Here is a 27872-nt window from a genome sequence, read left to right as displayed (position 1 = left end):
AATTTAAAGTGACATTTTGTTTTTGCATTTTCTAAATTGAGTGGACATTAATTTCTCTTTATCCACTGCAAACGTGTATGATATGAAAGTATTGGCTCACATTTTCCAAGTATGTCTCATATCAATAATCATGGACATAGTTTTGTTGTTGATGTTAATGTTCCTTTTGTCCTCAACAGCCAGGAAAGGTTTCCTTCTAAAAGTGATTCCAGTAGGAGTGATGGCGCTCGCTCCAAATGAGTAACTTCAGAACCTCATGTTTTGTGTTCACATTCACTAGTTACCGGTGGCCACCTGCATCCGCTTCAAAACATTCATACTGACATACCGTGCTATGAACAGATCAGTTACATCCAGGACATGGTAAAACTGTACACCCAGCTTGTTCACTCTGCTTAGCTTCTGCCAATCGGCCTGTAGCTCCGTCACTGGGAGCCAAACACTCAAAGTCACAACTGTTTGCTGTCCCAGCTCCTCAATGGTGGAATGAGGTCCTCATTGACATCAGGACAGCAGAAAGTCTCTACATCTTCTTTCGCAAATTAAAGACATATTTTCAACTCCATCTTGAATAAGGAAGGTAGCGCAGTAGTAACTCTTTAGTAAGACTTAAATGTCTCTTGCTGATAGCACTTTGTAGTTTGCCTTTATTGAAGAAATTGTACTTTCCTGATTCCTGTTGTTCTGAGTTTGTACTCATGGTTGAATGCACTTATTGTAAGTCACTTTGGATAACAGCACTAGCTAAATGAAATGTAATGTTATTCACATAATTCAGCAAGGGAACACCATATGGCAAAACATAAAGAGAGAACTGTGTGATGAAAAGATACACTTTGGAAGACACCCACAACAGATGAAGCCTCATATTCACTTCAGCTGAAAATTGAAATGCTTATAAAAACGAATGCTTTGGGTGTAACAGTGACCGGTTTGTCCAGATGTATATGCTTCTCAAACCGAAAGACGGTCTGGAACAACATGTGGTACATCTGGGACACCAACCAATACAAAATAAGCAGCACTTTAGAGTCAGTAGAGCTAGAAGTACTTCTTTGTTTCCATAATGTCTGCTGGTCCCTTTTTTCTCTTCCATTTGAAAGTGACAGTTCTGAGATGCTGACAGCATCACCACCACCTCCTTACATCTGCCGACCGGCTGGCCGAGGTCTTCACAGCAGGTTGTCTGCTCGTCTTCTTGTCCTCTCTCACCTCTGTTACCTGACGAGGTATCCCACCCTTCCTCTGGCGTCTCCTTATCGCTTCCTTCTTTACCTCCTCACTCTGTCGGCCATTTGACAGAGATGTGGTAGGACTTCAGGTCCTCCTCAGACACAAAGTCCGGGGCGCAGCTCATGAGGTCGTGACCCCGGAACGACTTGGGGAAAGCGATGACGTCCCGGATGCTGGGAGCGCCGACCATGATGGAGACCAGCCGGTCCAAACCTACAAAAGCATGGCGGAGCAATAAAATGACAGGAAAAACAGGAGCTAACTGGCTAAATGTGGTAGCAGTTGTTAAGCTTGTTAGCTGAAGAGAGGCTGCGGGCGTGTGACTAACTTTTAAAGTCTCTATAATGAAATAAAAATCATATACAATCATATACAATTCACTCTAAACTTAACTTAATGACATCACATTCATAATTCTTTTTTTTTGCTCATATTTCGGAACGTTTCCCATATTTTCACCCTGAATGGTCTAAAGTGTACAACTTATAATGTGATCACAGATTTACTGATATTCTTCTTGCTGGTTATGATTAGTTGACCTGAGAACTACAGTCCAACTGATACCTCACTACCAACATTTGTCGTATGGATAAGACAGAGCAGATGTTGCCAGATAAGCAATATAAACTGTGAGTTGGATCATAGTCTGTGGGAAGCACGGCAGAAGGATCAATCTAAGACTGGGAGCAAATACGCCTTGCTCCATTGCTTATATTCAGCTGAACGGGAATCAAAATAATCCGGGACTGTACCCTCAAGTGTCTGTTCCTGACTGCAAACTGTTACGTTTACTAGCCCTAGTGAACATATGATCCAGCGTTTATTCTGAAGCTAAAACCTTTTGTCAAAGGGAGCATCCTAATTAAGAAAAAAAAATACACTTTTAGATTTCTTTACTTCGCTAAACTTGCTCAGTGACTGCAAGAGCTGGCTGTGGTCAAGTGCAGAGTCAAGCTCACCCAAAGCAATGCCTCCATGGGGTGGAGCTCCGCAGTCCAGAGCCTCCAGCAGGTGAGAAAGAAGACTGGGGTCCTCCTGCAGTGGACACACGTATCATAAAAAGCAGTTATGACCAGTCGTTTATTCTTCTTGATTCCAAAACTGTCATGGCATACAACTGACCTTGAGGACACTCTTAAGGACATTAAGCTGCTGCGAAGCATCGTGGATGCGGATGGAGCCTCCTCCGATCTCAGAACCGTTCAACACCAGGTCATAGTGCTGACCGCGAACCTGGAATGCATCCCACGTGACGTGTACGATTATATCTAAATGTTAAAAAAATGATTAGAAGAAGAAACTAAGATAATAGTGAGTGTGCATGACTACCTTCTGTGGCTCCGTGTGGAGTAGCTGCGCGTCCTCGGGCAGTGGGGCAGTGAATGGATGATGGGCCGACTCCAGCTGCTCCGGGTCCCCTTCTTTGGGCAAGAAGAGGGGGAAGTTCAAAACCCACAGGAAGTTGAGGGCTGAGGGGTCGCGGACTGACGCGCCGCGCGACTCCAGGAGCTCCGCACACCGCAGACGGAGGTTACCCAGCAGGGGGCGCTGGAGCAGAGCCGGATGGAGAGACAGGAGAAGATGGAATCAACATATATGCTCGTTACGTTTATTAATTTGCCCCTCCCTGACGTCAGTGTGTCTCTTACCACAGAGTGGAGGGACCCGGCCGCCATCAGCAGCAGGTCTCCTGGTCCGGCTCCGGTCCTCTGCAGCAGCTCGTCTGTGGCCGAGACCGACAGCAGCTTCTTCAGGGGAGACTTTAATGTCCCGTCTGCTTTGACCAGTACCATGCTGAGCTCCTTGGGACAAAACACACAGGGAGGAAACGGGGAAAGAGACAATGAGAAAATACTGCACCTTCACAGTTAACCTTTGTGACGCTGATATTCTGCTTTAGTTTTGAAGCATCGGACAGAAGGATGGACAGTGGCGGTGATATTGGATTGCTGTCACACCATCATATGTACAGTAGGATAAATATAAGTCACACTGGCAGCATGACTCTAAGGATAATGATGTCGGCCCACCGCTTTGGCCCATGCTATAATAACTAAAAAACTAATGGATGGATTACTATGATATTTTGGACATGCATACATGGTTTACAAATGATGAATCTTAATGACTCTCATGCCACCATGAGGTTAACGTGCGCAGTTTGTAATAAAATGTCTTTATTTACAGCGATTTGATCGGTTGCCATGAAATTGCATTGCAGAAAAGTGACCCTGGAATGTATGAGATAGCATTTGAGTCTATAATAAATTACATGAATATGTCAGAAAGACAAATACCACAATAAGAAAATTAGGCAATAAATATACAAATTACTAGACCAAAGTCCCACAACATCCCTTTAAGATAGCGGTGTCAAACACTTTTTTACCCTGGGCCACATCAGCATTATACTTGCCCTCAAAAGGGACGGTTGTAACTGTAATACTGTATAAACTACACCCTAATATATTTACAATTGATTACTGTTTATTCAAGTGTAACAATATTGTGCATGGATTTATATAAAAATACAAGTAAGCAAATGTATCTGTAATTACAACATGAATCCATTTCATTTAGGGTTAAGAAACCCACATTACTCTATAAAAGATCAAACTTTAAAAAAATAAAATAAAAACAAAGCTCAAATGCACGTTATTACATTCACTCAAAGCTTTTTTGTCAGTTGAGAAGGACATAACTCTGGTCTAACAAATAGTTGTGAGCTGCTAAGAACATGTGTGACAGATGTGGTCTGGGGCACACCTGCTCACATACCTTTATGTGGTTTGGGGCACACCTGCTCACATACCTTTATGTGGTTTGGGGCACACCTGCACACATTGTATTCCTTCATCACCGATACTGTCTCATAACACAGAAGACTTACCGGTTTGTCTTATTGAAGCACAAACATGTTTTTTTTGCCATTAGGCTCATTAACATAAAACAACAAGAAATACATGCAACATTCCTCTCCCGAAGGTTTCTTCCTTTTTTCCTTGTGAAAGTGTTTCATCTATTTTTGGGGGAGATTCTCCTGATCTGAAGTGCGGTCCTAGCACAGGGATATTATGTGTACAGATTGTAAAGCTCTCCGAGGCAAATTTTTAATTTGTGATTTTAGGCTAAATAAAATTAACTGAATTGAACATGAAATGCTGATGTCACAAAACAGGACAGAGTGAGAAAGTAAGTTGAGAGAAAAAGAGGACAAACAAACCAACCTGGCTGAACTGAGTTTTGGCTGTTTGTTTCAGTTCTTCCAAATCTTTCCCAGCAAACAGTTTCTGTGGTCAACACAAGACAGAGAGGAACATTTGAGTCAGATATCAGCAAATCTGTTACATCACAGATGTTTTGTATGTGATGAGACAGCTCATGGTTTTCATCCAGCATGCTCCAGTTGACTTCTTTTCTTAAGCAGTAAAACCAGGTTTTGGTCTCACCGCTCCACCAGGAACACAGACGGCCTGGACGGAGCCGCCCGGTTGGCTGAGAACTGATCTGAGGAACTCGATCTCCGTGGAAAAGAAAACCTGGCCGAGGTCGATCAGCTGGACGGACAGACAGAATGATGGGGATTCAGACAGGTGGTCCCACTGACATATTCATACTGAGAAAACTAGGACTTGCCTTTAGCAGCCATTAGTTGTACATTTAGGTCTGATCTTAAAATTCAGACTCTCCACCACTGATGTTAGAACAGAAGTAACAATCATATAATGGGATGTATTCCTTTTTCCAACAGAAGGAGCCTTTCGTCATCTAGTCTAGGTGACCTAAAGAAACGTAAGAAACAAACAAACGCACTAAAGCACCTTCATACTGAATCTAGTGTCGGGCTTGTCCACGCCGTAGTCCCTCATGGCTTCTTCATACGTCAAAGTTTGGAAAGGGACCATAATGGCACCTTTCTCTGCAGGCCAGGAGTACTGTAAAAGACCTTCCACCAGGGATCGGATGCCTGCCTGGTCCACAAAAGACATTTCTATGTCCACCTGCGAGAGACAAGGAAAGACATCGGGTCAGGGACTGTGAACCCTGCCGGCTAAGTCCTGAGGCCTGTCTCACGAAGCTGGATTTCCTCTTAGCGAGGTAACTTCTGGATTAACTCTGGGTTTTCCGTCTCACGAAGCTGGTTCACTTCTTAGCGGGGTACGTTGCCCCGGTAACTTACGCTGAACGCCTAACCTGCCCAGGAGCAGGTTAAGTAACCGGATAAGATCTCAACGGGGATATAAGACGCCGACTGACCAATCATTGTCCTGGAAAAATGACCTGCCAATTACTACAGAATCCCGTTGAGGAAGGTGCACTGATAGTAAGAGCAGCGCTCTGCAGAGAGCGCGCGTTTCGTGACCGGCAAAACTATACATCATACATAAAGCCTGAAAGATATTATAATAAATTCACTGACCGCTTTCAACTATGTTCTTGTATTTCGTTTTACCTTGCTCTCATGTTCTTTTAGCTCCACTGGGGTCGCAACTGAAAGGAGGTTAAATTGTTAAAACGAAAAGGTAATAAAAAATAAGAACATACATTTGAGACGGTGATTTAATATTACAATCCCAGTCATTTCTGCATTAACAGAATCGCTGGTTTTTTTTTGCCACGATTCCTTGCGGCTTCTGGCTGCTGCAGCAGTGATGCTTTATGCTTTTCACTTGTATTCTTTCTCGATATTTTTCCTGCATTCTTAAGATCGTAATTTACTCCATTGTAAAATACGTTGCTCTCGGCGGCTTCTCCATGATGAACGATTGGTCAAACGGAGTTAACTCCGCCCCTTTTATGTGGACGAGCACAGATCTAGATGAGACACTCCTGGGTTGACTAAACGAGTTGATAACCGGCTTCGTGAGACCAAAAAGCGAGACCGCGGACATCTGGTTAAGTGCAGCTGGATAACTGAAGGAAACCCCCGGCTTTGAAGGAAACCTGGCTTTGTGGGACAGGCCCCTGGTCAACACCAGGACCGCGATCAAAGCACAGCTGGATCAAAACAACAGGACCGGTCAGACCAAAGTCAGCATCTCGACCACAGGAACAAGAAACAGTGTCTCCCAAAATCATGCACAAGATGATGTCTTATTATGAGACGTCGTGTATGCTTGTTGGCATTCTTTTGATGTTCTTGTGATTTTCTGAGCTACATTTTGTACTACTTAATCCAGCAGCAGCTAACAAATGTATAGAACTGTGATGAGGCATTTGTAATATTGAGCAAAAAGTCAGGAAACTGTTTTTTCGGTAAGGATGCCTAGTTTTTACCCAGGTGACCCCAGGACGATTCCCAGTATGAGAACTAATACCTAAGTTCACTCATCTAGTCTGGTCTGCTTCAAACTAGAATAGTTCAGCTCCAGCACCAGTCACTATCAACATTAAAAAAGTGCAGTTAAGTGACAAGATAAAACCCATTCTCCCTCCACAGCACCTGGGTAAACTCCGGCTGTCGGTCCGGTTTGGAGCCTTCATCCCGGTAGCATCGAGCCATCTGGAAGTACCTGCCACATGACAACGATGAGCAAAGACAAAGACTTGTTAAACTCTCCCCGCCGCCGCCGCCACACCCACACACCTGTAATGGTGAAAGTGTGATTCAGATAAGCAGAGGACAGCCGTTTAGTTTTCCTGCGCTCAGGCGTGCACCCACCTGTCTACACCAGCCACCATTAGAAGCTGTTTGAACTGCTGTGGACTCTGAGGCAGAGAGTAAAACCGGCCCGGCTCTCTGGACGGAACCACAAACTCTTTGGCTCCCTGAAAAACAAAAGCATGAATTGAGGGAAGCACAGGATTTATGCTTTTCGGACATTTTAGAGAAATGATCTTTCTCTCAAACTGATTATACAGCAGCTTGGAGACACATTCATAGATGCTTGTTTGTTTCAGAACAGGTGAACTGATTTTGGCTCTGTGTCGTTGTAATCATATGATAAAAGACCTTCTTACCCCGGGTGTTCTTTTAAACAAGGTAGGAGTTTCCACGTCCACAAAACCTTCAAACGATAAAAAAATAGAAATGCTTCATTGTTTATGACTTTAGAGTGAGGTGAAACAAAAAGGGTTTGTGAAGATAATATTTCTAAGTTCCTCATTGGTTCTCCCATCGGTGAAACGGGTAGAAGAAAGAGAAGTTTTGGCAGGATAAAGTGTTTATTGTTGTAATACTCATGTTGTCCACAAGTGCACCACTACACTTTGTTCTAAAGAGCGATCACATTTTCCATGGAGGCAGATATTGTAGATGTGAATTAATATACATTTCTACAACGAAGGAACGACATAAGAGAAATGTTGCAGAACTTTCTAACTTGCATAATCTGTAGCTTGTGTTTTAAGTGCATGAGACGTTAAAACTCACCTGGAAGAAAACATAGAGGTTTTTAGTCTGATTTAGAACATAAGTAGAGGTGCACTTCTGCATCTCATAGTCAAAATGAGAATTTAAAGAAACCCGTGAAAACAAATAATCCTGAACAAAAATAAAATGAATAATCTAAAACTTTCCTCTTTGACAGTGCTTATAGTTGACCCTGATCTTTGATCCAGGAAGCTTTCTTTCAGAGGCCGAGTCAGACAACTCGCCTCTTGACTCGCGAGGGTATCCACCCCGTGGATCAGTCAGAAGGCTTCCTGGACCTGCCCCCTCCCCTTCTTCTCCCCCCATGGATGATGGCTGTGTGGAGCTGGTCCTGCATGCTTCGATGGACTGTGGCTGGATCATGGTCCATGCCTACCACTCATATGAATATTTTTGTCATATTCATGTAATGTGCTGCAACTCTGTTATGTTGCTCATTCTGGTCACATGACATCTATTGCTACTGTCTATCCTGGGAGAGGGATCCTCCTCTGTTGCTCTCCATCAGGTTTCTTCCCCTTTTTCCCTGTTAAAGGGTTTTACTATCTTCATTTGGGCGAGTTTTTCCCGATCTGTTGTGAGGTTCTGGGACAGGGATGTTATGTGTACAGATTGTGAAGCCCTCCGAGGCAAATCTTGTATTTGTGATTTTGGGCTATACAAAATAAACTGAATTGAAACTTTTCCCTCCACCCGTTTCACAAATGAAAAAAAAAAACATTTCAAGGAACTTAACAAAAACAAATCAGAATGGGCGACAAAATGTTTCTGGGACTGGAGAAAACAGATGACCCCTCTCTCCTCACCGTGCTCATTACAGAGGTATTCCCTCATCTTCATCACCAGCTGAGACCTCAGTCTGAGGTTCTTCTGCATCTGAGAGGACCTCAGGTCCAGGTAGCGGTACTGCATCCGCAAAGACTCAGATTTCTGTTAGATTACACAACAGGAACACAATTGATCACAATCATTAACAACAATAATGAGTCACATCACTTGCTACTTACTTTGACGAAGTCTTTGATCTCAAAAGGCAACTTCCGGCACACATTATAAACCTCCACGCCCTCAGCCAGGACTTCTATTTCTCCCGTTGGCATCCCCTGGTGGTAAAGAGCAGAATGAGAGGAAGGAGCAGAAAGTTGCATAATCTGGAGCATGAGCATGCAGCGCATACATAGAGGGAGGTAAACCGTGTAAAGGTTTAAAATATGAACTAAGTCAGCACTCCTGCAGCAGAATTTGAATCAACCGGAGCTGATTTATTTTATTCCTCAGTGGTCCATAAAAGGTCAAACCTGCTTGTTACAAACAAAGACAAAAAGCTCAATAATTGTGATTTAACTAATATTCTCATTTCATTATAGCAAAGTAATGCATACCTAAAAGGAAATAATATAATGACAAAAACATGTGTTTCACTCGCTTCCTTTGACTGATTTGTTGTTACTCTGGCATTTAAAATCATTTAATTGGCAAATTAATAGTTCAGATGTATTGTTCTGACAAAGCCTGAGCCAACAATGCCTCAAATAAAACCTGAGGCTAGTTCACAAGTGAACACAGATGATCAATTGAGGAAAAACATGACCAGCCACAGCTGCATGTTCACCCTGCTGAATGTCCTCATATGAATAAGTGGACCTGCTTTTGACAGCCAGTCGTGATTTTAATCTCAAAAAGGCACACACACACACACCTTGTATAAATAAATGCACACACACACACCTTGTTCTCGTGCCCTGTTGGGCGTCTTTTGACTGTTCCCGTAACCTTTATCACCGACTCGGTTGTGAGCTGGCACAGTGCTGTCTTCAAATGGCTCGCAGACTTCAAACCACAAGGAAAAAAACAGAAATTTAAACGCGAGTGAAACAACGTCTTGAGTTGACTTAAAGAGAGCTTTGTTGTCCATGTATTGTTGTCGTCCTTACGTCTCCCTGAGGGATCAGAACTTGGGCCAAGCCACTGAAGTCTCTCAGGATGACAAACAGGTCATGCCTGTTGCAGGCAGAAACATGGTTAAAATATTTTTTGTGCGAGACCAAAAGGTGCGAAACACCCAAATCTGCATCACAGATAGAATTGACAGTAGGGTCACAGGAAGTGTAGGATTAAAATGTAACAGTGACATACACTGCATTTCCCAAACAGCAACAAGTGTCTCTGATCCAGACTGAAACATGTGTTGCACGTTTCTATGTACATGGTCTCCATAGGATGAACCCTGACTTTGGGAATCCTCTGCATGTAAACTGGTAGCGTTTGGCGCCGGCAGTGACAGTAATACCTGAGGTATTGGACCCAGCCACAGAGTGTGACCGTCTCTCCCACATGATCCAATCTCAGTTCTCCACAGGTGTGACTCCTGAACGACAGACTGCTAGGACCTGCAGGAGGAACGAGGGGAAGGTTATGGCTGGACAATAAGTGGAATGTTGTGGTCACATGATGTCATCATCTACACATTTACATGAACAAATCAATGACTTCAAGCAAGCGAGCCGTAGCTACAAAATGCTGCAATTTGTTGCTTTCAACATTAGTTTCATTAGTTCATATGATTTTAATTAATTTGTTATACCTCTGAGCATATTCATATTATTATGAATGCATATTGTGATAATAGATGGTTGAGACAGGAAAGGAGGTACGTTAGCTCAGAGAATCCGGTCAGCCATTACAAAGGCTTTTAGATACTCAGCGTCCTTTAAATTAGTTTAGGAACCTTGACAAGCAAAAAAAGAGAAAAGAATGTTCGGTACCACCCCATTGTTGATGTTATTAGCATTAACAGTGCTTTTTCTGCCTCTTCCTAACAAGCCTTTAGTCATTTGAATACAAACAAATCCGCAACTGGGATCTTTTGTGTATTTATTATGAATGCACTACTGGAGTAAAGCTCAAACAAGTGATAATTTATTCTTTGCTGTGAGTTTTGGCACAAACTAAACAGAACTCGTCATTATTGTGCACATCCTGGACCCTGATGGGAGCCACTGTCCTCAGCAGCCGGCGTGAGCTACCGCCGGTAGCCGGTGACCTTCTTCACCATACCTCTGGTGGGGGTCCTCGACTGGCAGACAGGATATGAGCAGCTCAGGTGTCTGAGTTCAGGTCTGCACGGTGGGCGTCCTTGACGTGAGGTCGAGGCTGAGCCCTGGGACCAACCAGTCCGAGCTCTGAGACCACAGAGCAGCCTCCGCAGCACAAACCTGCTCTGTGTCGCCATGTTGCACTATGAGCACTGCACGAGGCGTTTAAAACCGGCAGAGACGTCGGGCCGTCCTGGCAGCGCGTGTCCTGCGGGTTGCAAACGGGCGCGTGTTAGAGGGCGTCTCCTTTGTACTGACCCTGTTGTCCAACATGAAGGCGCGCACACACAGAACCAGACTTCACTGACCTACTTCCTGGTTCCACATTGTTCGCGGCTCTCTGCGCATGCGGATTGGCTCTTCTGTTGTTTTATATGTTGGCTCATGCCGATCCACACGGCTTGGGAGTCGATGATACGCAAACGGATGTGACGTCGTGATAGAGGTCGAGACACAACAGCATCAACTTAAATCGGCTATCAATAGGCGACCTCGTCTATACATGTTCATATATTTCCCAAATAAATCATTATAATAATGACATTACAATTACAAACATAATAATGGATAAGCGAATGCAAATGGAAAACATACTGAGTATTATATTTTATATTGTAATAAAAACAAGGAAACATTAGGCTCGTTCGTTAGAGCTGCTCCTCGCCTGTAATCCAGACGAGAGCAGGCGGCTGCTGCGGGAGGCGTTGACAAAAAACTGCTATCAAGTCGGACAGTTTTCAGTTGCCTTCAAAGTATTAACAGGAAGTTAATGAATAAAATACTTCCGGTTAGTTCCGATATGTAGTCTACTTGTAGTTTTCAGTTAACGTTTGAATGTATTCATATGTGATTATAAATATATATTCATGTAAAAATGTGTGTGTCACTGCATCCTTTGTTGTTTTTTTGTCTGCCTGTGAAATACATTACTACAGGTTTTGATGTGTGTTATACAAATACGATTTTGTATTATAAACCACACAAAATATGTTTTTAGATTAAATCTGAGACTAATAGTCAACAATCGAGCATTAAGTATTACAACTACACATAAAATAAGGATTTTCTACAACACGTGGTGTTGTAGAAAGTGGTGTTGTGGTGCTGTTAGATCTAAGAGCCAATCAGCTCTCTGATGTGACGAGAGCCAGGCGTTTCCCATCATGCACTGGGCCAGCCAGGCGGTGGAGGGCTGCTGCAGCGCCTGGCTCTAAAATCGACAGCCACCTTGCTCTAGTGAGAGTATCGTTGACCAAGTGTGCATGACGTCAGAGCAAGCCGGGCGCAAGTCGGACACAAATCTAACCGGCATGCATTGCGCGATCGATTCTGCGCAGAACTGGCTCATCCAGAACGAGCCTATTATTTCATAGAGTGTGTAGTTAAATCCAAACTTGGGAGCTCATGTTTTTTTTCTTCCACCCAGTGCAGTGCCACCAACATTGCCACCATCTCCACTGTGTAGACCCCTAACATATCAGATGTTCTCCGGTTTTTCCCTATTCCTTTGTCTAGTATTGCCACCCCAAATCCTGTCACCCCTGTCTCAGGTTTCTTAGCACCGCCTCTATAAATCTTAGTATATTCACTGTATAGTTTCATTACTCTATATTCAAATGCACTTAAAAAATCTCCTATTCCTTTCTTTTTTGTCCGACTTGCTCTGACGTCATGCACACTTGGTCAACGATACTTCATTACTCTCACGAGAGCAAGCCTTCGATTTTAAAGCCAGGCGCTGCAGCAGCACTCCACTAACTGCCTGGACTAGTGCATGATGGGAAACACCTGGCCCTCGTCACATCAGAGAGCTGATTGGCTCTTAGATCTGACCGCAACACCACATGTTATAGAAAATCCCTATTTCATGTGTAGTTATAATACTTAACGCTCGATTGTTGACTATTGGTTTCAGGTTTAATATGAAAACATATTTTGTGTGGTTTATAATACAAAATCGTATTTATTTTGTATTATTTTGGATTAATACATATCAGAAACTGTAATAAAGTCTTTCACAGGCAGACATAAAAACAACAAAGGACGCAGCTACACACATATTTCTACATGAACATATATTTATAATCACATATGAAAAAATCCAAACATAATCTATAAAATACAAATAGTCTAAAGATCAGCACCTACAGGAAGTCGTTTTTTCTGTGACTTCCTGTAAATACTTTGAAGGCAGCTGAAAACTGTGTTTTTGTCTTGTTATTTTGCTTTTGTTTTGTTGCATCGTTTTGTTTTGTTGTTTTGTTTCGTATTGTTTTGTTTGTTTCCCTAGTTAGTTAGAGTAGGAAGTCCTGAATCTGAACACTCCGGTACAGTAGGTGGCGGTATGAACCGAGGAAAGATGATTGCGCTCCGCCAGTTAAATTTACAGAAGAGGAAGAAGAAAACAGTTTTTTGGTCAACGCACCAAGACAACCTGCAGAAGCTGCACCCACACGTCTCGGGCTCCGGAGCGGTGAGAGCTGCTGCTTAAAATCTGATAACCAACTTCCACGTTAAAAGTTCTTTTCTCTCGTCGCAGACATGTCGGGCAGCAGGCTGATGAAAGCTGTGAGAGTGAGCGAGTTTGGAGCTCCGTCGGTGCTGCGCTTCTGCTTGGAGGTTTCCGCCCCACAGCCCGGACCTGGACAGGTATAACTGGCAGGATATGATACTTTATTCACCCCCAAAGGGACATTTGGTTGTGGCCGCAGAAAACGTAATTGCATAATAAGACATTCAATAATAAAAGTGCAAAAATGCAAATTATATGAAGTGTGTAAATAAATATAAAATACTGAAGTCGAGTGGATCAACGGCTAGTCAAAGTTCAACCATAGTAAAAAAAAAAATGGATGGAAAGAATTGTGCAATACAAACCTTTCTTTCCATAGAACAGGTTGTGTTTTGTATGTGCCTCATTTGGCTTTCAGTGCAACAATGGAAGACGATTTATCAAAATCTCATACAGCAACATAACTGTATTATGTTGCTTTCTAAATCCTGACTGAAACTTCTCAAATAAACTATTAGTATGTAAAAAGTCACACAACTGATTTGCGACTACCTTTTCCAGTATCTTGGAGAGAAATAGAAGGTTAGAGATAGGTCTGTAGTTAGCCAACACCTCTAAATCGAGGGTGGGCTTCTTAAGGAGAGGTTTGATTACAACCACTCTAAAAGACTGTGGTACATAACACGTTAGTAAAAACCAATTAATAACATCTAATAGAGAGGTGCTAATTAAAAACAAAACTTCTTTAAGCAGCGTCGTCGGGCGGTCTGTGAGGCAGGCTGTGACGTGAAGGAGTCGTTTTTGGGATTTGATGACGTGTGCGATGACCGACGAGCCCCCTCTGTAGCAGAGCACGTCTTGGGAGTGTTGGAGAAATACGAGTGTCGAAAAGCTGGTGGCGTACACTGCTCTGACGTCTTCAGTGGGTGCAGGCCAGGGTTCAAGAAAAGGTGCCCGAGGCCATGGTTACACACGCAGGTTGAACCTGGTGCTTCTCCACTCAGATAAATACGTGCCCGAGTGTAGAGCTTTCTTGAAAACGGTTGAGGGACTGGCAGCGTTTTTGGTCAGTCCACGAAGTGCGCCCACCTATTAGATGACGTCATCAGGGAGAGTTCCCCAAGTGCGGCACTCACGAGTTGGAGCCCAGGTCCCAGACTGTTGCAGACCATAAGCGAGCACCACCTCGATCTGCGTGCGGCGTTCCAGCTTCTGAGCGAACAGCCAGACAGCTGGGCCATCGACACCCTGATGATGGCGGCCGGATATGAGCGCTGGCTGTCAAACGCATCAATGTGCTTTTACTTGATGGTGTACAAGGCTGTGTCCAGTGAAACTGACGCCCTCTTGAGACTGCTGCAAAACAAAGTGATGGACGTCGCTTTATGTCGCGCATGGATACGCGAGACGTTTGGGTTCGTGGAACGCCAGAGGCAGGAGTTCAACATCTTCTTCGAGCGGTTTGAGCAGAGATTCAATTCAGTTTTCAATTCAGTTTATTTTGTATAGCCCAAAAGGGGGCGGGCAGGTCCAGACAACCACGATCCATGGTGGGGGGCAGGACCAGCTCCAAACAGACACGGTCCATGGAAACTTGAGGCAAGGAAGCACAGAGGCTCCCGGAAAGGAGTAGAGTTAGTAATGTGCATTGAAAGACAACAATTCACCCAGAAGGAGAGAAGAAAGAGAAGAAAGGAGAGGGGAGAAGAGAAAAGATGCGCCACGCTGGGAACGGCTGGCAAGGTCCGAAAGCGGACAGACTCCGAGATGAGAGGGAACGCATGTTTGATAGCATCCTGGACAATATCAGTGTGGAACTGAAAGCCAGGTTTGATCATTTTGTTGAGCTGAAAGGCTGACCTCATCGGACTGTATAGCTCACAGACGGTGAGGGATGAATGCAAATCCCACGGACAGCTCTTTAGCTTCTTAGTCCAGAACGAGCTAATGCAGGCGGCTCCTGAGGCCACAAAGTTACTGGAGCTGGTCGCGCTCCCTCGACCGACTACTGCCGCGTCCGAGGAAAGCTCACACTCTGCTCTGAAAGACTTTTAAAACTTAAAGAAGACAAGGAGGACTTTTACAACAAAGTCACAGAGATTTTTGTCCAGAAGGAAGGACAAATGGACTTCATTTACAAGTAAAGGTGAGACCATGCACAGTAAAGCTGCTCGGCTCAATAAAAGATCAGTGCTATTGTGAGATGGACTCAACATTAGACACCAAAAATCAATTACTAACTTAGTCTGTATGCGCAAAACACAGGCTCTACTTTCCTCCGCAGGGTTTTACCTTTTGATGAGGGACGCTCATGTTTCTGCATAAACTTTAAAATGAATAAACACGGTCGGTCACTAATGTACATTCATGTTAGGATGCATAGTCCACTGAATACAATAAAGCCATCAGTGTCATGAATAAAATCATGACACGTTTATCAGGATTAATTTGAGCTGCTGAGCAATTGAATTGGGGAAACGTATCAGCTTGTGTGATTGGCTGTTAAGTCCTTTTTTAAAATCTAGCATCATCATCGTCATCCTTCTGCAGCTCAAGCTTCGACGTCTCTCTCTGCGCAGGTGCAGATCCGTGTCCATGCCTGTGGAGTGAACCCCGTGGAAACGTACATCCGGGCTGGGACGTACCCCCGCAAACCCGCCCTGCCATACACACCGGGCACAGACGTAGCTGGAGTGGTGGAAACGGTTGGAGAAGGGGTGACTGCAGTAAAGGTCTGAGGAAAAAAATAACACTACTAAAAAATGTAAACCTGAACACGCACCTCACGATTATAACCGCACAACTATATAGATTGTAATTAACTGGCGGATACACTTTTTTTCTCCATGTAGATTTTGAACCCTTGATTATAAACGGGACACTTTTAATTCTGATGAGAAATGTAACTCAGCAACGGTGTGAATAAGTCAATCAGTGTAGCTTTAAACTATATTTAGAAATGTACTTTATTGCAATACAAACAGCAATATGATTTAGGCCATTTTGAAACTAAAAGGAACAAAGATGGTCTTTACTAATTATTCGGCCTACTTTAATAACCAATAGATACTTTGCTGCTATAATGAAAGACAATGATTTTCACTTTTGTTTTTTTACTTTTTGGCATATGAAGATTGCCAACTGACACTGACAAGAGTTTAAGCCTTAATTTTAGAATTAGTTTTTCTTAAAATAAGTTGTGTGATATCTCCACTCGTCCTCTCCTATATGGAGGCACCTTTCTTCCAGTAATCGAAAAAACCCAACTTCCACGGACATTTTATCAAACCACTTTTTTTTAATTGATATGTCTGCGGGGTAATTTTTCAAAATATTTTAATCTCTTGGGTTTCATTCAGTCACTCCTACATAGTGGCACGATTGGCATTGGCAGCTTCTGGCCCCTCCCTACACCTACATATACATAGGAAGAGGACGAGTGGAGATATTATCCAACTTGTATTTGAAAACGTGTATTCATACTTTTAAATTATAATAAAAAGGATGATTTATTTGAGCAGATTGTAATACGTTTAAACTGCCAGCGGTGCCGCTGTCCTGCCACCTGACTGCCGCCTGCCAGGATCTCGGCCTTGCTCCAATCAGATTGACTGATTGGAGCACCTAAAGACACTGATACTCCTTCAACAGCAGACATACCAATATGTCTCTCTGGTTGTTGGAAAGCTGAAAACAAGTGTATCCAGGGTTTCAATACTTTGACAGAATGCAACTGCAGTAAACTGTTCCACGGTGTGTCCTCCAGGCCGGAGACCGGGTGTTTACCACGGCGACAGAGACCGGAGGGTATGCAGAGTACACCGTGGCAGCCGAGCAGTGTGTCTACAAGCTGCCCGACGCGCTCCACTTCACCCAGGGTGCTGCCATCGGGATCCCTTACTTCACCGCCTACAGGGCTCTGATTCACAAGTAAGAACACCGTTCTCAACCGACATTCTTTCACGTCACTTAGCCCATAACATCAAAACAACTCTCCTTAATGCAGCGTTAGAACTCACACAGAATGAGATTGCATGAGCCTTTTTAATTGTTCTATAATCTACATGTTGCCACCAACTTCAGAACAAGTGCAGTGAAAGTTACTTTGTCAGGAATTCACTTTAAAGTGAATACAGTGGTTGTATTGTAGTGTGCACTCTGATTCAGCTCTTTAAGTTGGAAGCAGAAAATGCTGAAAATAGTCCCCAATACACACAATTTCCTCCTGTTTGAGTAATACCTGTTAAAAGCATCGTCTGTGTATAAGAACTTAGGATATGTCACCCGTTGTGGACTGCAGTCCTGAAGCCTTGAGCATGGCATATAGTCGCCATCTTGTTTTTTTTTTAACCACAAGTCATACGAGAAGATGAGCAACTGAACTAAAGACACAGTGAAAGGGTTACAAATGTAAGACGAAAACACAGACAACAGACCTGTCAATCACCTTGTAGCCCCGCCCTGAAGCATCCCCTGCTTTATGATCCGTTTGACTAGCCTGGTGAAAAACTAGTGTCCAGCTCCATCCATTATCTTAAGCGCTTATCCTCATTAAGGTCGCGGGGCGCTGGAGCCGATCCCAGCTGTTAAGGGGCGAAGGCAGGGTACACCCTGGACAAGTCAGACATATAGAGACATATAGACAGACAACCATTCACGCTCACATTCACACCTACGGGCAATTTAGAGTCCAATTAACCTATGCAGCATGTCTTTGGACTGTGGGAGGAAGCCGGAGAACCCGGAGAGAACCCATGCTGCCACTGGGAGAACATGCAAACTCCACGCAGAAGGACCTGCCAGACCAGTATCCGAACCCCGCCTGGGATCCGAACCATAGATCCTCTTGCTGTGAGGTGTCAGTGCTAGCCACTACACCACCATGCAGCACAGCTCCAGCTCCTCCAAACTATTGAGCCGCTTTTTAATTTTTTTATAAAATGAAAAATCTAGAGAACAATTCAGGACTGAGCCTTTTAAACAAACCAGTTTATCACAGGTGTCGTGACTAAAGTAATTTATCTGAGGTGTTGTGTGTTGCAGAGCTCACACCAAACCTGGAGAGACCGTCCTCGTCCATGGAGCCAGTGGAGGGGTGCCATTCTGTTCTAATTGTATGTATATTTTCACATAGAAATGGTTTCCACATTCTCAATGCATGTACGTGTTTGCATGTATGTTCAGGTTGGGGTGGCAGGGTGCCAGTTGGCCCGCGCTCTGGGTCTCAGGGTGTTGGGGACGGCCGGGACGCCGGAGGGACTGAAGCTGGCTCTCAGCAACGGAGCTCACCTGGCCTTTAATCACAGAGAAGAGGGCTACACAGACAAAATCATGGTACACACACACACACACGAAACATTGAATCACCTTTTATAAAAAGCTTTGCTTGGTTCTGTCAGGTGTTTTAGTGGTTAGAGGAATATAAACTCTGTGTGTGTGTGTTTCTAGAAAGCCACAGAGGGCAGAGGCATCGACGTGATACTGGAGATGTTGGCAAACGTGAACCTCAGTAAAGACCTCCAGATGTTGGCTGTGGGAGGACGGGTTACGGTCAGTAGCACAGACGTCCAGGGGCCGTATTCACTGACGATCTTCCTCACAAACTGTTTCCTCTTAACCTTTATAGCCCCCACCATCCAAAACCTGCTGCACCCATTATCAGACAAGGAAATGATAATAAAAAAAAGGTCAAGTGACGTTCCATACAAGATCTCCAGAACCACAACATTGATTAACTTCATTTAAATTACTAAAATACATTAAAGACTTGTGGGAAGAGATCTATCCGAACAGAAAAAAAATACCGTTAAGTTTATGTAATTAGTACATAAAACCCGTAACCTCAAAAAACCTTGCTGTCACTTTTTCGAGCAAAAGTTACTTTTCACCTTTCTGTTAATAACTACACTTCAGTCAGATTTCAATAATAAACACATCTATGTTATTCTGCAAGTCTGTACGAATCTAACAAGGCATAGTAGAAGCTTAGTGAATGTGTATTAGTATCTGAGAAGTCCAAGTTAAGCCGGGCTGTTTCGTTTTCAAACGCTTCACTCTTGTCGACTACAAACTGGGGTAAATGATTTCCTGTTATTTTATCTTCTTTTTTTCAAACGCATCACACGTCTTAAGGCGGGATTTCTGCAGATTTCGAATACAGACTTCAATCAATGAGAGCATGTTTAAGCATAAAGCTTCTACCTTTTCCATTTTTGAACCGAACGACACAGTTTTTTGCCAAAAATCGTTAATAATTAATCCTAGAGTGGAAGCTGTATGCCAGTGTAGCTCGTTCCTGTCGATTACTTCATATGTCTCTCTTCTTCCTTTAATTTAGCTCATTGGTAGCAGAGGCGACACAGTTTTTTTTTTACTAAAATCGTTAGTAACAAGCCAAGGCTTTGTTGTGAATTTTCTGAATTTTGCAGATTCTGGTTCTTCAGGTCATTATCTTTCCAAAGAGGGATCTTTGGAAAGATAATGACTCTGTAGGTTGTCGTTTAGGCCTTTCACCAAGGAGTTGAAAACACTTAGAGCGGCATTGTCGGAAAATATTTTTTTGGTCATGCGAGGTGTTTATACTAATATTTCAAATTTAGTAAATTTGAATTTTTTTAATTTATTTTTTAATTTGACTTTTTTATTTTTTCACAAAAGAATTCTGAAAAAAATTATATAAATAACACAAGTATTGGAACTCATTTGGGGTTCATATCACTACTTGAACACAGACATGCTAAATTCTCGAAGCTCATGCTGCCCCGTGCGGGGTTAAAGGGTCACTCCAAAATCCAAAAATCCACATTTTCCTTCTCTTGCCTGTGCATCAGTCAAGATTGTTTTGGTGCCAGTAGGGAACTAAGGAACTGCTTAAGCTAAGGAAAGGGGCGGGGTTGACTCGGTGTCAACGAATGACATCATGTTTTATGAATACTGTGATTGGTTGACAGTGGCATTGACTGAGAAATGAAATATTCATCAATAGACAGGGGGAGCATGGAACAACTGAGATCAAATCAAACGTAGACTCTAGAGTACACCTCCTTTAACTTCCTTGAGACTGAGAAGCTACTTTCAGCGCTAAAATGTCTTGTGAATTACTCTTCAACTAAAAAGTTAGGACTGCCACACCCTTTATTTTCCGACCAGTTAGGAGCTATTTTTAGCTTGAGGATGGGTTTTGAATACGCCCCCTAAAGCTCTAAACTCGGTGGTACAGCCCGGCATCAACGCTTGGCCCGACAGCCTAGAGTGGAAGCTGTATGCCAGTGTAGCTCGTTCCTGTCGATTACTTCATATGTCTCTCTTCTTCCTTTAATTTAGATCATTGGTAGCAGAGGCTCCGTGGAGATCAACCCCAGAGACAACATGGCGAAGGAGAGCAGCATCATGGGAGTGGTCCTTGCCTCCGCTACGCCGGTACGAAGCAGTGGCATCACACAAGCCGTCCTACACAAAACTCTGGGTTGTTTAAATACATGTTTTGTACATTTCCTCCCTCCCTTCTCTCTCAGAAAGAGAACAAGGAGTGTGCGGCGCTGCTCTACGCAGGGATGGAAGCTGGTTGGCTGCGTCCGGTCGTCGGCTCCCAGTATCCGCTCGCCAAGGCCGACCAGGCCCACCATGACATCATTGAGTGTCCCGGGGCTGCTGGGAAGAAAGTCCTGATCATGTGACAATAGTGATCATAGCATATTAATAAAAGGGGAAAGAGTTTTGCAAGCAAACAATGCTTTATACAAATACATGAATAAAATATGAAAGACATGTTGGAATCTTTTTGTGATCCTAATGAATGTGTTCAATGTGTGCAGCAAGATGCTGGAGTTGTTTTATCAGTCGGTTGTGGCCAGCGTCTTGCACTTCGCCATTGTCTGCTGGGGGAGCAGCATTGGAGCCGGTGACACCAACAAACTTAACAAGCTGGTTAAGAAAGCCGGCTCCATCATCGGCTATAAGCAGGAGCATCTGGAACAGGTGGTGGAGAGGAGGACACTAAAGAAACTATTGTCCATATTGGACAACTCGCACCACCCTCTCCACCAGCTCCTGCAGGGTCAGCGGAGCACTTTCTCAAAAAGACTCATCACGCTCCACTGCCACAAGGACCGCTACAGGAAAGCATTCCTGCCCACGGCAATAAGACTATACAATAAATGTACACATATATAAATACCACTCATGTATATACATTATTAGATATATGTTACATACATATAGTTATTTGTTATGTATATGTTTCTATGCATGTGTATATATGTATGTGTGTAGACCACAGGTACATGTGTATATAGGTGTATATGTGTATATATATGTATGTGTATATAGGTGTATATATATGTATGTATATATTCATCTCATTTGATTTCATTTGCTTACATATATATATTTATTTCTCATTTCTGTATATATCTGTTATCCCTGTTCCTGTTATTATTTATTTGATTTGATTTGTGTGTTTAGCTTAGTTTGTTTACTTCATTGGATGTCTGTAGGTGTGGGATGCTGCTAGTCTTTCAAGCTGTATGCTAACGTTCTATCCTTTTGGAGCTAACGTTGGGCTGGTACTGTTGAGTTTTGTGGCTGATTATAATTTTCTATTGAGGGTTGATGAAAAACATTTTACACAACCATATAGTCATGGGTTGATTGCTGACAGGCACCAACAGACACCGGACCAGGGCTCCCGGGCTACACAAGCAAAATGAGAAAAACACAAAATGATGGTAAAAAGGTGCACCCCAAAGAGACGCAAAACAACTGCAAAGACACATTTCCACATTTGATTCAATAACATTTTAAAGGTTATTACTTCAAATGCTTAATCACTTAGTACTGCAGGTTTGAGGGCTAGCTGTATCTGACTTCATGCGTAGTTTTCTGCAGCGACACTTAAAACGTAAAACACCATCAGTCTGCTCTCTGGTGGGTCATGTTCACATTTGGTTCATCCACTCTGCTTTGTGGGTTTAATGCAGTGGCGGGCTGTGGATATTTTCTACCTGCAGCTTCACTGCAGTCCGGGTCATAGCTGATCAGCTGTTTAACATTAAAAAAAATGAATAATAAAATAGCTATAACTTTTAATTATTTAATTTCATCAGAGGACAGCTCAGTCCTCTGACAGCTAAGTCCATTAGAAAAAGAGCTTTAGCAGAAACATGAGAGGCCTCATTCTGCTACAAAGTCTGGCTGTCATCCATCAGTCAGCTTCCCCCCACTGCACACACGTCAGTTCATTACCCCTGTTGTTTGTTTAGCAACTCAGAGCAACCAGTGAACAAACGTGACAGCTGAGGTTTGCAGACTTTGGTTCTTTAGGTCTAAGGACTCTGATCGGGCTCAGAAGGCCCCCAGCAATTTGTTGAAGTCCATTTCTCTTTCATCTTTACAAAAGAAACTCACATTTATAATACAGACATCACAATCTGTTCCTGCCAATCTTTAGCCAAAACCAGTTATTACAATGACCTATGACATTTACTTTTAGCAAAACATGGAACATTTAAATGTATGATATTTAGAGTAGAAACACTACTGCTGAGATCCAACAACAGTATGACACAAAATTAGAAGGCATTAAGAAAAAGAAAAGCCGGTTTGATGATGACGACGATGATGGTATTGTTTGTTGCTGTTGATCTATGAATATAGAACACAAACATACTGTAACGTGAACGGCGATCTTGCCAAAGGAAGTGGAGGGGAAAGGGGGAGAGTAAGAAAGGCAAAACCTTGCGGCTATTATTCTAGTGATCCCAAAGGAAATAATAATCCTCATCCGATATTGGTATAATGCCTTCGGTCTTTTATCTCGCCACATGCTAAATCGTTTTTGTTTTAATATCTTTTCAAAATAAGTTATAGGTTTTTTTCAAGGGTGTTTTACAGCTTGTGCTCTTGGTCCCCCACGGTGGGCCGTAACTCCTCTCAGCCCTTATCAAGCGAGTATGTGTACCGTCCACACCTTCTCTCTACCTACTGACACCATCTCATCATTAATAACACTGCAAATGTCTTCACCCGAAGTTACTTACCTTGAGTTTCTTTGGTAGATTCAGTCGTCACTTCCGTATCTCACGATCGATGGAAAGGGAAAGAGAGTTAAATTTTTCTAAAGAACCAGAATACTTTGTTTGGTTTCAGTCACTTACAAACGGCTAATATGGTAACACTGGCTGCTGGACCCTATTACACAGGAGAGCTTTTTACAATACCCCAAATATAGAAAAGATTATAGAATATCGCAACTTATAGCATCCTTTGCATTTAATATGGTCTAATCACAAACTATAATTGAAATGAAAAACAAACATATATGTTCAATGGTTATACTGAAAAAGACAGTGGTTATACTGAGCTCCTCTTCTTTTTCTCTTCTTTCTTCTGTTTCTTCTCTCCTTCTGGATAAATTGCTGTCTTTCAATGCACATTACTAACTCTACTCCTTTCCAGGAGCCTATGTGCTTCCTTGCCCTCAAGTTTCCATGGACTGTGGCTGTCTGGAGCTGGACCTGCCCTCCTTCCTCCGCTCCCCCATGGATGATGGCTGTGTGGAGCTGCTCCTGCATGCTTCGATGGACTGTGGCTGGATCATGGTCCATGCCTACCACTCATATGAATGTTTTTGTCATATTCATGTAATGTGCTGCAACTCTGTTACGTTGCTCATTCTGGTCACATGACATCTATTGCTACTGTCTATCGTGGGAGAGGGATCCTCCTCTGTTGCTCTCCATCAGGTTTCTTCCCCTTTTTCCCTGTTAAAGGGTTTTACTATCTTCATTTGGGGGAGTTTTTCCTGATCTGTTGTGAGGTTCTGGGACAGGGATGTTATGTGTACAGATTGTAAAGCCGACCGAGGCAAATCTTGTATTTGTGATTTTGGGCTATACAAAATAAACTGTATTGAAACTTTTCCCTCCACCCGTTTCACAAATGAAAAAAACAAAAACATTTCAAGGAACTTAACAAAAACAAATGAGAATGGGCAACAAAATGTTTCCGGGACTGGAGAAAACAGATGAAACATTAAAAACCATTAAAAACACATTAAACCTCCACACCTTCAGCCAGGACTTCTATTTCTCCCGTTGGCATCCCCTGGTGGTAAAGAGCAGAATGAGAGGAAGGAGCAGAAAGTACATGTTTGCTCTGCCAACCACCAAAGTTCAGGACTGCTCTTTAAAAAATACCCTGAAACTCAGCTGACTACAGCGATTCTATGTGATCTATGATGTGATTAAAAGAGGCTTCTTGTTCCTGTGCACTCCTATGTGGTCTAGTGGTTTAGGCTTCAGACAATAACACAAAGAAATAACATGTAATATGATACACATCGTCATGTGCATTTCTTACTCATGTACATCATTTTATAATTAAATTAAAACACACTTGTTAGAAGATGTGCGAAAAGAGCCTTTTCCCTTTCTTTTTTCAGTAAATAAATAAAAACATGTAAAGAATTAAAGCCAGGATAAAAACACGGGTTTTAGTTTAGGTTGCGTAATCTGGAGCATGAGCATGCAGCGCATACGTAGAGGGAGGTAAACCGTGTAAAGGCTTTGAAATATGAACTAAGTCAGCCCTTTTGCAGCAGAATTTGAATCAACCGGAGCTGATTTATTTTATTCCTCAGTGGTCCATAAAAGGTCAAACCTGCTTGTTACAAACAAAGACAAAAAGCTCAATAATTGTGATTTTACTAATATTCTCATTTCATTATGGCAAAGTAATGCATATCTAAAAGGAAATAATATAATGACAAAAACATGTGTTTCACTCGCTTCCTTTGACTGATTTGTTGTTACTCTGGCATTTAAAATCATTTAATTGGCAAATTAATAGTTCAGATGTATTGTTCTGACAAAGCCTGAGCAAACAATGCCTCAAATAAAACCTGAGGCTAGTTTACAAGTGAACACAGATGATCAATTGAGGAAAAACATGACCAGCCACAGCTGCATGTTCACCCTGCTGAATGTCCTCATATGAATAAGTGGACCTGCTTTTGACAGCCAGTCGTGATTTTAATCTCAAAAAGGCACACACACACACACCTTGTATAAATAAATGCACACACACACACACACACACCTTGTTCTCGTGCCCTTTGGGCGTCTTCTGACTGTTCCCGTAACCTTTACCACCGACTCGGTTGTGAGCTGGCACAGTGCTGTCTTCAAATGGCTCACAGACTTCAAACCACAAGGAAAAAAACAGAAATTTAAACGCGAGTGAAACAACGTCTTGAGTTGACTTAAAGAGAGCTTTGTTGTCCATGTATTGTTGTCGTCCTTACGTCTCCCTGAGGGATCAGAACTTGGGCCAAGCCACTGAAGTCTCTCAGGATGACAAACAGGTCATGCCTGTTGCAGGCAGAAACATGGTTAAAATATTTTTTGTGCGAGACCAAAAGGTGCGAAACACCCAAATCTGCATCACAGATAGAATTGACAGTAGGGTCACAGGAAGTGTAGGATTAAAATGTAACAGTGACATACACTGCATTTCCCAAACAGCAACAAGTGTCTCTGATCCAGACTGAAACATGTGTTGCACGTTTCTATGTACATGGTCTCCATAGGATGAACCCTGACTTTGGGAATCCTCTGCATGTAAACTGGTAGCGTTCGGCGCCGGCAGTGACAGTAATACCTGAGGTATTGGACCCAGCCACAGAGTGTGACCGTCTCTCCTACATGATCCAATCTCAGTTCTCCACAGGTGTGACTCCTAAACGACAGACTGTTAGGACCTGCAGGAGGAACGAGGGGAAGGTTATGGCTGGACAATAAGTGGAATGTTGTGGTCACATGATGTCATCATCTACACATTTACATGAACAAATCAATGACTTCAAGCAAGCGAGCCGTAGCTACAAAATGCTGCAATTTGTTGCTTTCAACATTAGTTTCATTAGTTCATGTGATTTTAATTAATTTGTTATACCTCTGAGCATATTCATATTATTATGAATGCATATTGTGATAATAGATGGTTGAGACAGGAAAGGAGGTACGTTAGCTCAGAGAATCCGGTCAGCCATTACAAAGGCTTTTAGATACTCAGCGTCCTTTAAATTAGTTTAGGAACCTTGACAAGCAAAAAAAAGAGAAAAGAATGTTCGGTACCACCCCATTGTTGATGTTATTAGCATTAACAGTGCTTTTTCTGCCTCTTCCTAACAAGCCTTTAGTCATTTGAATACAAACAAATCCGCAACTGGGATCTTTTGTGTATTTATTATGAATGCACTACTGGAGTAAAGCTCAAACAAGTGATAATTTATTCTTTGCTGTGAGTTTTGGCACAAACTAAACAGAACTCGTCATTATTGTGCACATCCTGGACCCTGATGGGAGCCACTGTCCTCAGCAGCCGGCGTGAGCTACCGCCGATAGCCGGTGACCTTCTTCACCATACCTCTGGTGGGGGTCCTCGACTGGCAGACAGGATATGAGCAGCTCAGGTGTCTGAGTTCAGGTCTGCACGGTGGGCGTCCTTGACGTGAGGTCGAGGCTGAGCCCTGGGACCAACCAGTCCGAGCTCTGAGACCACAGAGCAGCCTCCGCAGCACAAACCTGCTCTGTGTCGCCATGTTGCACTATGAGCACTGCACGAGGCGTTTAAAACCGGCAGAGACGTCGGGCCGTCCTGGCAGCGCGTGTCCTGCGGGTTGCAAACGGGCGCGTGTTAGAGGGCGTCTCCTATGTACTGACCCTGTTGTCCAACATGAAGGCGCACACACACAGAACCATACAGCAAAATCGGAAGTGTGAAATTAACTCCCATAGTTTTAAAATCAACACTATGCCAGTGTTTAAATAATCCACTCGGGTTCAGAGTTAAATTTACACTTTGGATAGTGTTAATATTAACTCTTTCATAGTGTTAAAATCTAACACTCACAGTGTTGTCTTATGACACATGAAAGTGTATTTTTTTTACACTACATTGTGTTAATATCTAACACTCAGTGTTTTCTTATGACACATGAATAAGTATTTTTTTACACTGAATTGTGTTAATATCTAACACTTACACTGTTGTCTTATGACACATGAAAGTGTATATATACACACACACACACACACACACACACACACACACACACACACACACACACACACACACACACACACACACACACACACAAAATCATGTTAATATCCAACACTCACAGTGTTGTCTTATGACACATGAAAGTCTGAATACACAACAGGGATAAGAACTTAATTCAGGGTTTCACATTCATAAAGTTAGACCGCTGTACTGCATGCTGGGTAGTCCTGTCAGAGTATTTCTAACACCACCTGATTTAACTTCGTAAATTAACACCAACACTAGGCGGCATCTTACTCAAGCTGTTGTTGAAATAACTCAGAAAGAGTCACTGGACTTTGACACTGCATATTTAACACTGTGGATTTTACTGTGAACACTCTGGAACTTTCTCCACCATCACCGTCAGTTGAAAAAGAAAGACCGCAGGCAGACATAAAAACAACAAAGGACGCAGCTACACACATATTTCTACATGAATATATATTTATAATCACATGAAGAAATCCAAACGTAATCTGTAAAATACAAATAGTCTAAAGATCAGCACCTACAGGAAGTCGTTTTTTCTGTGACTTCCTGTAAATACTTTGAA

At 42.8% G+C, this 27872-nt stretch overlaps 2 protein-coding genes across 4 annotated transcripts; one reads left to right on the top strand and one right to left on the bottom strand.

Moving 5' to 3' along the window:
- Positions 1 to 259: 259 nt before the first annotated feature.
- Positions 260 to 13286, bottom strand: dars2 (aspartyl-tRNA synthetase 2, mitochondrial). 3 transcript variants are annotated; one of them, XM_068568991.1, is made up of 18 exons: positions 13136 to 13286; positions 10664 to 10909; positions 9897 to 9996; positions 9541 to 9607; positions 9335 to 9436; positions 8614 to 8709; positions 8413 to 8536; positions 7195 to 7241; positions 6896 to 7002; positions 6677 to 6746; positions 5055 to 5234; positions 4683 to 4790; positions 4461 to 4523; positions 2883 to 3035; positions 2563 to 2781; positions 2356 to 2466; positions 2193 to 2268; positions 260 to 1446 (listed from the first exon to the last, which is right to left on the bottom strand). In XM_068568991.1, the coding sequence occupies exons 2-18, from the start codon at positions 10836 to 10838 to the stop codon at positions 1280 to 1282; spliced, it is 1965 nt and encodes a 654-aa protein (XP_068425092.1). In that variant the 5' UTR covers positions 10839 to 10909; positions 13136 to 13286; the 3' UTR covers positions 260 to 1279. The 3 variants fall into 3 exon arrangements, with proteins under 3 accessions (XP_068425092.1, XP_068425083.1, XP_068425102.1); XM_068568982.1 differs by lacking the exon at positions 13136 to 13286 and adding an exon at positions 11010 to 11119; XM_068569001.1 differs by lacking the exons at positions 260 to 1446; positions 2193 to 2268; positions 13136 to 13286 and adding an exon at positions 11010 to 11119 and having other exon boundaries at positions 2465 to 2501.
- LOC137780787 (quinone oxidoreductase-like) lies at positions 13101 to 20980 on the top strand. Its single transcript, XM_068569013.1, has 8 exons — positions 13101 to 13350; positions 15793 to 15945; positions 16980 to 17143; positions 18257 to 18308; positions 18398 to 18547; positions 18662 to 18763; positions 20537 to 20632; positions 20728 to 20980. Exons 1-8 carry the CDS (start codon positions 13243 to 13245, stop codon positions 20887 to 20889), a joined length of 987 nt encoding a protein of 328 aa, XP_068425114.1. The 5' UTR covers positions 13101 to 13242; the 3' UTR covers positions 20890 to 20980.
- The last annotated feature ends 6892 nt before the right edge of the window (positions 20981 to 27872 follow it).

This window comes from Clinocottus analis, unplaced genomic scaffold, assembly GCF_023055335.1.
Source record: "Clinocottus analis isolate CAN_PGR_092001 unplaced genomic scaffold, fCliAna1.0.p SCAF_11, whole genome shotgun sequence".
Lineage (NCBI taxonomy): Eukaryota > Metazoa > Chordata > Actinopteri > Perciformes > Cottidae > Clinocottus > Clinocottus analis.
The sequence above is the reverse complement of the archived record's forward strand: the minus strand, read 5'-3'. Positions and strand labels throughout refer to the sequence as shown.

Coding starts and splice junctions, on each gene's coding strand:
- dars2 (XM_068568991.1), bottom strand. CDS start 10,838: ATGGCGACACAGAGCAGGTTTGTGCTGCGGAGGCTGCTCTGTGGTCTC. Junction 4,791..5,054: donor ACACTAGATTCAGTATGAAG/GTGCTTTAGTGC, acceptor CTGTCCGTCCAG/CTGATCGACCTCGGCCAGGT. Junction 1,447..2,192: donor CCATGGAGGCATTGCTTTGG/GTGAGCTTGACT, acceptor ATGCTTTTGTAG/GTTTGGACCGGCTGGTCTCC.
- LOC137780787 (XM_068569013.1), top strand. CDS start 13,243: ATGTCGGGCAGCAGGCTGATGAAAGCTGTGAGAGTGAGCGAGTTTGGA. Junction 13,351..15,792: donor CACAGCCCGGACCTGGACAG/GTATAACTGGCA, acceptor CTCTCTGCGCAG/GTGCAGATCCGTGTCCATGC. Junction 20,633..20,727: donor TCCTTGCCTCCGCTACGCCG/GTACGAAGCAGT, acceptor CTTCTCTCTCAG/AAAGAGAACAAGGAGTGTGC.